The 12341-nt window shown below is 41.2% G+C and overlaps 1 protein-coding gene across 1 annotated transcript in view; it reads left to right on the forward strand.

Annotated features, from left to right (window-relative positions):
* Positions 1 to 11269, forward strand: part of kcnk3a (potassium channel, subfamily K, member 3a) — a 32985-nt gene extending 21716 nt beyond the window's left edge. Inside the window, exon 2 of the mRNA XM_004083438.5 lies at positions 9061 to 11269. Coding sequence (XP_004083486.1) covers positions 9061 to 9974 — 914 coding nt within the window. The 3' untranslated portion in view covers positions 9975 to 11269. The remainder of the gene's footprint in view (positions 1 to 9060) is intronic.
* The last annotated feature ends 1072 nt before the right edge of the window (positions 11270 to 12341 follow it).

The raw sequence follows: 12341 nt of genomic DNA on the forward strand, positions 1-12341 counted from the left end.
TAAGTCAATATACAGATGTGATCAGAGGTCTTTGTGAGCGTCTGTTATGCCCCATTTGATGTCTTGGGGGACCTGGAGGAGCATAACATAAAAGTAAAGTTTTTGCCACTTTAAAATTAATAACAAAACATCCTCCTCTAGGTACCCCTAGACATAAAAAAGGGCATAACAGCATAAGATGTGGTGCAGGGGGTCTGGCAGCTGTGGAGAATGAAAATTCGGACACAATGTTCCCGCGTTCAAGTATCCAAACTTTGACAAAGAATCCGCGTTGCGTCAACCAATTAAGAACTCTGCGTTGATGACACAATTAGTGGGCGGAGTCCAAAAACAACAACCTCCTTCGGATTAATGCTGGAAAGCAAGTTGTCAAACTGACTCACAGAGATGTTAGTACCGCTGACAGATGCAGCTCCTACAGTAGATGGTAAACCTCACCATACTGGGGCGGCCGTGGTGCAGCGATAGGGCGGTTGACCGATGATCGTAAGATTGCAGGTTCGATTCCCGCTTTGCACGCCTATAAGTCGAAGTGTCCTTGGGCAAGATACTGAACCCCACCTTACCTCTGGTGGTAGGCGGGCGTCTGTGTTTGGCAGCGGAGCCGCCACCAGTGTGTGAATGTGTGAGTGAATGTGTGTGTGACTGGGTGAATGGGTCTGTGACTGTAAAGCACTTTGTCCTTGTAGGAAGAAAGGCGCTATATAAGTATACGCCATTTACCATTTACGCCATACGCCATACTGAGAGAATCTCTGAATGATCTCATGATCCCAGAGATGGAGACGTGATGACCAGTGCTCATGTAGAGCACTGAACCTGATGTCTTAACATCATCGTCTTTCATGCATTGACTGTATATAAGACAAACGGACACACAATCACCGCGTGTGGTAGTTAGTGGCATGTTTGGGAATAAAACAGAGGCAGCAGACACAAACTTGTTCTGTATGAACACAGTGATAGAGATGTGATTTTTGTTTTGATTGGCAAGTGAGTTGACCCACTTACTTACTTTCCCGATACTTCCCTGCTTTTATCAGCAAAAAGACACATGAGCTTCTAAATTAGCAAAGCAAATACATCACACATCAGCACTGCTACAGTGATTGCAAAGAACAGATGGATATTTTTTAGCAGGTTGAAGTTTTAAACGTATCAGGGCATTTAAAGTTATAATCTACTGGATGCAGGATCTTACTATCATATACAGTAGATTTGGTTGCATATTTGTGATTACTTCCATTCATACAGTAACTCTCTGGGTTCTTTTTTCCTCTGAACCATTATCACGCTCACTGATTCCAAATATTTACTCTCTTTTGGTCATAAAACATCTTCCTACAAGTCTGTTTTCACACACATGGACATTACACAGCAGCTGTCAGCAACGACTTGAGGGTCAAGAGCCAAGCAATGCACTGTAGGGAGGTGGGAGTACCAGAGCTGTGTTTGAGTGCCTGAATAAACAATGACAGGGTCGTCTGGAGTCTGAAGTGTCTGCAAATGGGAATTTATGTGGGTGTGCGGGTCCAACACAGATTTGGGGATAATCCCTAAATCGTGGGAAACACCGTATCAGGGACATCTTTTGATGATGATGATGTACACCAGAGAGAACTTTAGTCACTTGTAAAATCGTACGTTCATTCTGCAGATCAAAGTGAGCCAAGGCGCAGGCTTGCTTGGACGTAGAGTGCAGTGCTGCTCAAATTTATCCTGTATCAGACAGAGAACATCAGTCAGAACATCAGTGTTTATTTTTCCTACTTGGAAAAGAACATTTGCTGACCTACGTGGGATTTTGCCAATGCAGATAAGGGTGACGTCAGATGTAAAAGACTGTGGAAACCACCTGTGTAGTAAAAGTCTAAACTGGCCATATAGGGTTGAATCATCTGACGGTGGGTGACACCTAAGAGGATTTCTAAGTTTTCCTGAAGGATTTTGTTTGGATTACAGAGTTCAGAACAGCAGTGCTTATCTGTGATCATTAAATCAGCTGGAAGTTTAAAGTTATTTCATTCAAAGAACAGAGACAGTTAACTGTATGACATCAGACACGTTTGTAACTTAGTTACTTAGTCAGTTAAGGTCTTCTCCACCAACTTCAGTGGACAGTTTCTACTCAGATAGTAGTATTGCATTGTGAGAATGTGTTGGTATTAAAAAACCAAATAAACTCTGCATTTTCGATTTGATTAAAATTTTATTTATCTTACATTGAGAAATTCATTAATCATGGAAGCCCAAAGAACCAATAAAAAAAAATAGTACAATTCCAGCTAACCATATATCAGATGAATGAAATGAATCAGCAAATATCTACATAACAATTTTTCCACATTTGTGCAAATTTTTTTTTTTTTTTTTCCTAACTTGTCCTGTCCAACAGCTGGGCAGGCAGATGAGAGCTGAGGGCCTCTTGTGTTTTTGCAATTGAGGCCAAACTTTATTAATTTCAACCATGTTTGAAAATTTTGGGTGTTGGACCGGACGGAAAAGGAAAGAAGGGAAGAAAAAGGGAGGGATGTTAGAGAGAGAGGGGGGTAGGAGGGTGATAATGGGAGGGGAGGGGGGATAAGACCATGAAGCAGCATAAAGCAACAAGTTTACTGGTTGTTTATCATTAAGGTAAGGTTCAAATGTAGTACAAAAAGGGCGGGGCCTGTCCACACACACACTCAAATGTTATCAACACACCTGTTAGCTGCAAAAATGTCCACATGTCGACATGCACAAAAAACAGATAGTGTTCACACGCAACTTATGCCTTAAAACCAACTAGTGTGAAATATTTCATTCATTCAATCATGCAAACTGTTAGTGCAAAGGTGAGCTAACACCTGTGCTCAGGTGAGTGTTTATGTTCTTCTAAAATGGATGGTGGAACGTGAAAAGAAGGAGGGAGAGTGCCCAGCCATCCCCACCCCAAGACCCCCGCCACAGCAGCAGCGGCAGCCGGAATCCCCCCAACGCCACACGGGAACAGGCAGGGAACAACCGCCCCCCGGGCGACCAAGACCGCCACCCAGGCCAGGGCCAGCAGGACCGCCGCGAGGCCCCCAGAGCCAGAGAGCAGGGAGGCGCGGAGGGAAAGAGAGCACCGCCCAACCAGGAGAGCAGCCCCCCCGCCGCGCCGGGAGAGCCCAACGCAGGGCCCCACCGGAGAAGGACGCCCACAGCCCCAGACGAGCACCCCATCACCACCCAGGAGTCCCGGGCATCCCCCCGCCCCAACCCCAGGTACGAGCCAGGACCCCCCAAGGGAGACCCGCTCCGCACTCCTGGCAGCCACCCACCCGGCCCACGGATGGTCCAGGGAGGAGCAAGGCAGGGGCCCGCCGCCCCCGCCCAGGAGGGGGGCACCCCCGGGAAAAAAGGGGGCCCACAAGGGGTGTTGCAAATATGGCCCGACCAGGCTCGGCCACTGTTGGAAGTTTGGCGGGGCCCAGCCCTCATTTGTGCAAATTGTGATGACCTGGCCATACATTTACACCAATGGCCCACAGATAAGGATATATATATACATTTGGGGGATTACTTGCTGGGACTTTTTTTAGAGAAAATATAATTTAAGAAATTATAGAAACCTAAACCAAGATATTTGAAGAACTCCATTAATTAATTTATGATTGTTTTTGATAATTATTTTTTGCACTGGTTTTTATTCACAAAAAGTCCTCATTTTGGTAAGAAGTCTGTCATTTGAGGATTGCTGTCATTTTTTTCTTATGTTTTTTTGTGCTGAGGTCGTTATAAAGTTTCTGATTTTTGTTTCATTTTGTTTTACAGCTGCTTGTAAATCCAAGCAATCATACAAAGTGTTTTTATAAAGCACAAAACAGAATAAAAAGTCCTATAAAACATGTTTTAAAGATACAACATTGCATCAACAAAACCATGATAAATCACAGACAAAAGGCATGATGGCTGAATAGTTCTGACCTTGACTTTTACTTTTATGTTTCACCAAGAAAGGTCAGCACCGCTAAATCTGAGGCCATGGTCCTTGACCGGAGAAAGGTAGCTTGCCATCTCTCGTTGGGTGGAGTGTCCTTGCCCCAGGTGGAGGAGTTTAAATACCTTGGGGTCTTGTTCACGAGTGAGGGAAGATCGGAGCGTGAGATTGACAGGCGGATCGGAGCGGCGTCCGTAGTTATGCTGTCGCTCTATGGGTCCGTCGTGGTGAAGAGAGAGCTAAGCCAAAAAGCAAAGCTCTCAATTTACCGGTCGATCTACGTTCCAGTACTCACCTATGGTAATGAGCTATAGGTCATGACCGAAAGAACGAGGTCCCGAATACAAGCGGCTGTAATGAGCTGGGCGCTCCCTTAGAGATAGGGTGAGAAGCTTGGTCACCCGCGGGGAGCTCGGAATAGAACCGCTTCTCCTCCACATCGAAAGGAGCCAGTTGAGGTGGCTCGGGCATCTTGTTCGGATGCCCCCTAGACGCCTCCCTGGAGAGGTGTTTCGGGCATGTCCCACTGGGCGGAGGCCCCGGGGAAGACCCAGGACACGCTGGAGAGTGTGACGGGGTCCCGCCGAGAAAGGATGCAGAGGAGCCAAGGTGAGGAGGTTCAGTGTTTAATTCAGACACGGTTACTACACGCAGGGCCATGCAGCACACAGCACACACTGTCACTCCCCTCTTTGCTCCACCTTCAGTGCTCACCTTTAAGTGGGATGCCACGCCCACGGGGCGTTGCTCTCAATCCCAGCCAGGCGGCACCACAGGTGGTAATCATAAATAACAATAAATAAATAAATAACAATAAATAACAAAACACATTATTACACAAACAATAAAACACGGTGTGGCCCCCCCTCGGCATCTGACGGTGCCACACCGTCACAGAGAGACTATGTCTCTCGGCTGGCCTGGGAACGCCTCTGGGTCCCCCCAGAGGAGCTGGACGAAGTGGCTGGGGTGAGGGAAGTCTGGGCATCTCTGCTCAGTGTGCTGCCCCCGCGACCCGGTCCCGGATAAGCGGAGGAAGATGGATGGATGGATGGATGGTTTCACCAAGACTTTACCTTTTTTTAAAACCGGAGCTAAGCAGTTACAATCTTACACATCAAAAGTTATTATTTAACATGTCTTTCATATAATCAAGAAAGTACATTAAGGAATTTAATATTGGTATACTGGTACGTTTGCCGCATGACAGATTTTGAGTTCAGTCACTTAAAACATAAAACTTTAAATTTCAGGAAATCTTTTGTACATTAAGACTTTTCACTTATCTCTAGTTTTCCAGTTTACGATGAAGTTTTTAATTAAAGGTTGTAATGCTTTTTCCAAAATGAATTTACTTTATAAAAAAAATCAATAAATAAAAACAACTGTTAAACATCTCTCTATATATTTATTATGTTAGACATCTTTATATATTTTAGACTTGTCTTGGTTTGTTTTTCATTTGTTTTCCTGGTTCTTGCAATATTCTGCTTGTAGACTTTTTCCCCCCTGTCAGTCTCACCTGGTTTCATCTGCTAATTGACCACAGATGTCTTAAATTAACGTCATCATTGTCAGTCTGTTTAAGTGTTTGGTTTGAAGTTGTTCTCTTTTTGTCAACCTTCTGTGAATCCCTTTGCTCATGAGTTTGCCACGTCTTTGTTTCTCCTGCATGTCGGGTTCTGAACCAGCAGTTAATGACATCTACTTTCATTAAACAATAACACTTTGAATTGAAAGGATCCATAACTTTTTTGATAACTGACAGTTTCAAATCTCTTAAGTTTGCACTTTCAGTTTCACACTGATTGATGGAAGTTTTACATAATTTATGAGGACTGATTGAAATTTACATAGAAGACAAGTTTGATAGGAGATCCATGCACAAACAAATAATCTCCAAGGAAGCTTTGAAAAGTGAGATGTTCACAATTTCTTGAAGAACTAACATGAATGACTGATGAAACTCTTTAACTCCACAACAACCTGTTGAACTTGGGAATTGGAGAGTTTGTTAGTGAATCATTGCTGATAAGTTTCTTTTTCAACTTTTTGTCAGTTTTTTGTGTTTTGATAAAACCAACCTTGCTCCTACTTGTTTTTTTTTTTATTTAAATGTACTTTTTCAACAATTTCATCCATAGTTTTCACTTTACAAGCAACTTTAAAGAAGCAACTTCGGGTTATTTTGAAAGTTACCTTTAAACACTGAATCCTACATTTAAAGTAACTTTTCCACCACATTTCATTTTCTACCAGTCCTTCATTATTAAAGACATGTATATGGAGAATGAAGGACTCCCAATTTACGCTAAAGATACCATGTCCTTTAACACAAAGTTTGGGCTTTCATCTGCAAATGCTTAATTCGTATTTTCTACATTTTAACAAATTAGTGGTACAGTAAGTAATGGATCCCCCTGATGAATGCACTCCCTCGTTTAGAAGCCTGATGAATGAGTCTCGCTTGCAGTGTTGTTTGGTGAGAACAAATTGTGTGTGGTAATCAATGAAAATGTAATTGAGTGACGGAGAACCCGAGCCCAAGAAGCCACATTATGCCATTCTTTGATGTATTTTCAAAGCCTGTTTACATCCCAGCCTAATTAATCAGCGTAATGGAGACGTTAGAAGCTGCGATGCAGCGTTTGGGAGGCAGACTCTCTGGAGAAGAAGATCACGAGTCTTCAGAGACAATCTGATCAACAACGTGATCAGTTTTAACATTTGGCAATCAGAAGAGATCGGGAAATCAATAAAAATATGTTAAACTTCTTTTTCAAAAAGAGAAAATCTAAGGTTTTTGCTCCTTAAAACCTATAAAAAAATTTATTTGGAGCTTTTTAAAGACCTTACTTTCAAGTCTTTTTTTCAATCTAGTACGTGCAGAATTTTGGTTACTGAAAACTGTAAAAATCTACAAGCAATTTTGGAACTGACATTACCGAAAAAGTCGGATATCCTGTAATTTCCCAGATAAAAACCTCCTTCATATTTTTTTTTAGTGTTTTATGACCAAATATATCTTCATTTCCTATCATCAGACTGAGGTAGATTTATTAGACCCTTCAAAAGCCTTAATGGATTAATTTTTTTTAATTTTCTTAGAGGGCGAGGCTTGAACTTTCCTCTGTCAGCGACTGTAATCCATTTATGTGGAGCTGATAGCCTTGGTAACTTGCTTGCAAGAACACAAACCCATCCTGTCTCATTAGAACATTGTCAGTACTGGGGCAGCAGGAAAAGGTGTGGCTGGAGTTTGTCATCCTCCTTATTTTTTTGCTTTGATGAGAGCTGGAACTGCTTGCTTTGTCGCTCCATCCTCAGCTTCCGATGAGCGCCGCTGTCATGCTGGTCATCTGTGCACTTCATTAGGATGCTTTTTCCTGCAGACAGCTCATGGCAAAGATGCAGCTATGGCCCGACGCTCATCTTAACACACTGTCCTGCTCACAGTAAATGTTTCACAAGCATTGGCTGTATACACAAATGTATACACAAATCTGTGATAAAACATGAATGAACAAGCAAATAGATGTTAAAACTTGTGATTAGCATTAAACATAGGATGAAAAGCAGAAAAACATGTCAGAAATGTACATGTTTTTGATTTAAGAGTGCTAATAAGTTGAACATTTTTTAGATTTATTGTATTTTTTCATGAATTTGTTTACAAATTTGTGAATGCTGCATTTTTCTAACATAAAAAAGGATAAAAAGGAACTGGATGAAACCCGTTTAGCTATTTTCTAAATTTTCTAAAATTTTTAAAATTTTTACTAGCTAAAGTTTCTTAGACTGATAGATAAAGGGTTGAAATGTATGTGGCAAGTATTTTTCTTATTACAGCTGTCTTCTTGCAACAAAGACTAAAATGTATAAAAGTGGCTACGAGTCTGACCTTCAATCCATCTCTCGTTTTACCTCACAGATTTACCATGTTTTCATTGACAGTGCCCTGCTGGGCAGGTGACCTGATTATGTCAGATGTTACACTTGTTATGTAAAATAAACCCTTTTTTATTTTTGATCTAGAATGGGTTTGGGTAGAAGAAGTGTTTTAACGATGTCATTTATGTGAGCTGAAACTGTGAAAAGACATCTTAAAGACTAACAAATATTCCTTCTTGATGAAAAAAGTAAACAAAGTAGATTTTAATTAAAGTCTATGGATTTATTCACCGTTTTCAGCCACTCCAAATCTGTGTTTTATTTTATTTGGTGTATTTGGTGAGGATAACCTCTGTTCTTGGTTGATGGGGTCTGGGTTTCATCCTACAACAAACAGATTGTTAGTTTGGTGGCAAGGAGAAAAAAAAATCCCCACTTAAACTGATTTGACACCAAGCAGACAGGTGGATTATCTGCACAGATCACTATGGTGTTAAAACCAGAGCCCCAAGAATTGAATCAGCCTCTGAGTAATTGCATTTTAACTGTTGGAAAAGCACTTTTATGTGCAAATCCAGCTGTTATCAGGGCCGGATGTCATCTTTAGCTCCCATTAGCAGCATGTGAGAAAAATATTTTAAGTACAAACTGCAGGGAAATGGTATCCTGATAGACTGTTTATTGGGGTAGAAACTTAAATAAAAGAGCCAAATGAGGTGTAATGATGGATTTATGCAAATCTTTTGTGATGTTACCATTTCGGAGACTCAAAGGGCCTGTTTAAAAACACCATTGCCTTGCATGAAATCCATTAATTTTTTTTTCGTTTTTTTTGTTTTGGAACAAATGAAGGCTTATATTTTCAGCTTGCCCTTCTGTGTTCTGTGAGCTGTAATTAGTTGCCAGCACAGTCACTCTCTGCAATAAATTATGGAAACCCTCTCTTCCAAGCACTACATCAGTACTTGTCCCATCCTGCCTCCACCCCTCATTCTCATCTTTAATTTCATTCTCCTTCCGAGAAATAAAGACTGCGTAAATTTATCAGACAAGCTGCTCAGAGAATACAAATCATGTCTGTCTGTCTGGTACATGTTTGAGTTCTTCTCAGGCCTACAGCCGTCTCCTCTTAGACCTCAGTCATCTTCGCTGTGGATTTAATTAGTTCTGCCCCAGTAACCCTGCTTCTTTTTCTGACTTTTCTTTAGGATACGGCCATGCTGCACCCAGCACAGATGGAGGGAAAGTCTTCTGCATGCTCTACGCCCTCCTGGGCATCCCTCTCACCTTGGTCATGTTCCAGAGCCTGGGTGAGCGGATCAACACCTTCGTCAGGTACTTGCTCCACCACCTAAAGAAGTGCCTTGGGATGAGGCGCACAGAAGTCTCCATGGTGAACATGGTAATTGTGGGATTGGTGTCGTGCATGACCACGTTATGTGCGGGGGCGCTGGCTTTCTCTCACTTTGAGGGATGGACCTTCTTTCAAGCCTACTACTACTGCTTTATCACATTGACCACTATCGGTTTTGGAGACTATGTGGCACTGCAGAAAGGAGAAGCGCTGCAGGAAAAGCAGGGCTACGTGGTCTTCTGCTTCATTTACATCCTGATGGGTCTGGGAGTGATCGGCGCCTTCCTCAACTTGGTAGTGCTGCGCTTCATGACCATGAACTCAGAAGACGAAAAGAGGGATGCCGAGCAGAGGGCTCTTCTCGCCCACAAGGGCCAAACAGGCAGTAGCATCACCTGCACCGTGGACCCGGCTTCTCCTTCCTCCACCGGGTGCAGCGGGGGCAACGCCGCCTGCGGGAACAGCGGAGGAGCAGCGAGCCGCGGCCTGCGTAATGTTTACGCCGAGGTTCTCCACTTTCAGTCCATGTGCTCCTGTCTTTGGTACAAAAGCAGGGAGAAGCTGCAATACTCCATACCCATGATCATCCCACATGACCTCTCCACCTCAGACACCTACATGGAGCAAGGAGAGTCTTTCTCCAACCCCCTCTACTCTAACGGCTGCGTGTGCAGCTTGCAGCACTATTCAGGCATCAGCTCTGTGTCCACTGGTTTGCATAGCATCAACACCTACAGAAGACTCAACAAGCGCAGAAGCTCCATCTAAAATCCAGAAGAACTTCCTTTTGTCGTGCAATATTTGCAGTGGACGTTATAAAGAGAACGAACATTCCTGACCTTTGCTTTTATTCTGGAATAGCCTGGTGCTGCAGACTCCAGACCAGACGTTAACTTCCAGTAGCAAAGCACAACTCGTTTAGCTTTTATTTTACACTAATGCCTGAAAGAGACAATCATTTGTTTCACTTCCTCCTAAACTGTCCTCTGCGACTGCTCTGTTACCATCCTGAAGCTGGAATTTCCTGATTAAAAACCCACTGTTTTCTGCATCTTGAAGTGGACTCTGTAGGTGTAATGAAGAGCAGGAGGAAACAACACTGTGAGACAGGATGGATTTGGGGTGTTTTAGCTGTATATAATGACTTGTTATGAAAACATTTACTCGGTAAAGCCTAACTTAGTTTTTCTTTTAAGAGTTTTTTTTACATTGGGGAAATATGGTGAGGGTATTTTTGTAGAGAACACTTTCAAACTCATTAACTACAATTCCAAACTCTTGCTTTTCTATTTTACGAGAAAAAAACATAGAATTTATCTAAAGAATTATTAATAGATTTAAATATTGTTTTGCTGAAGAACAGAATATTTTGGAAAAATGTCTACGTTGGTGAATCTGCAGCGGTAAATCTGGCCTAAGTGTTGCCCTTTTCAGACCAAATAAGTTTTATTTTCATTGTTTTATCTTCTATATTTATCTGTTTAGTGTACATATCAGTCTTATAATAGTTTTCTGTAGCTTCACTATGATCTAAAAATTTAAATTAAGGTATGTAATCTCACTTGTGTTTGTAGAAAAGCATATCTTATTCATGTCTGCACCTTAGAAGACAGCTTTCTAACACTGGAACAGTGTGCACACCTTTGTGATTTTTGTTTTAATGGATTTATTTTTCACTGTCAAAACTCCTATCCATCCTGTTTTCGGTTTGTCATTCATGTTTCATGTGTTGCCAATCTGTGTGAAAATTGCAGCACACCTCCAAAATAAACAGCCGCGGTGTTTGTATCTCTTGCACATGGGGGTTCGTTTGCCGCAGCCCCGTCCAAACGCTCTCCTCCTCCTCGCCAGGTGCGGTCTTTATGCTGTGTTCTTTTCAGTTGTGTGAAGGAGCAGGATTTTCTCTTCTTCTATTTTTGTAGCCTAACTTCACATTGAGTCATTTCTGTCTCGATTTCATGCTTATTTTTCTACTGGATCATTCGTTGGAACAGTTCTTCTGTGTGAGCATAAAATTTAATGTGTTTTTCGTTGAGTATAATAAAACATGTTTTATTTTAAAACATCTCTTTGTTTTACTTGTGTGTCACTAACCAATTGTTATTTGTTGCATAAAACAACATTAACACATTTTAAAAATAACTTTTTATGTATTATTTTAATCATAATGATTGCATTTTTTCAAATTTGCTAAACTTTTTTAGGAGGTGGAACATTTTAAATTACAAACTTCACTAAAGAAATTAAAAGAACATTTGTCATTTTTTAAGTAAACACATTTTTAAATGTTACATAGTAATATTTAAGATATTTCAGAAACAAACAATAAGTAAAAAGATCAGTTTTTTTTTTTGCCTTCGGGTTTAAATTTGGTTTAACAACTAGAATTCAGTCAATTGATTTATTATAAATTCATGTATTTTTTTATCCTAAGGAAGAAGAAAAAAACAGCAACAATTGGTTTTCATAATTTAAAAGTTAATGCAGTTTTTTATTTACACTTTGAAGATATCTAGATTGACAGTGGTGCTGCAATAGTTTTTAGGGCCACGGGCAAAAATGTACAAGGGACCCCCCCCCCCCCCCCCAACCAAGATTTACTACCTCTAAGATTACGTTGACATCATGATGCAAAAATACAACGTTTCTGCATCAAAATGTCAAAGAGATTGTCAATATTTTGATACAAAAACACTGGGGAAACTTCAGTAACTTTATTGCGCTTAAACAGATAATTATTTCGATTTATTGCATATAACTCTTAGCTTTCCCGTTTTGATTGGCTGGAACAGAAACAGTTGTACTCCAAAGTTTTATTTTCTGTTTTTTATTTTATTTTAATTTTAACACCCAGGTCCTCATCCTGATCACATCAGGACCAACATGGAAGCAGCCTGAACAGAGGAGAGCAGGCAAAGCTGCTCAGAGCTGTTAACTATAATCTATTACCTGTTTCTGTTAAAACAGATCACAATTTATCCTTTTTTTCTTTTTTTGTCTTTACTTGTTTTAGTATGCGACAATGGCTGCTGCACAGGAAGAACTGGGCCACACCGGGAAAATGTGCATGGCCTTCTTTGGAAACTTTCTATATTTTTCCTGCAGTAATGAATTTAAATTGGTCAGCCCTGAAGG

The sequence above is a fragment of the Oryzias latipes genome, chromosome 24 (assembly GCF_053564925.1).
Source record: "Oryzias latipes strain Hd-rR chromosome 24, Olatipes_Hd-rR_3.1".
In the NCBI taxonomy this organism is placed as follows: Eukaryota; Metazoa; Chordata; class Actinopteri; order Beloniformes; family Adrianichthyidae; genus Oryzias; species Oryzias latipes.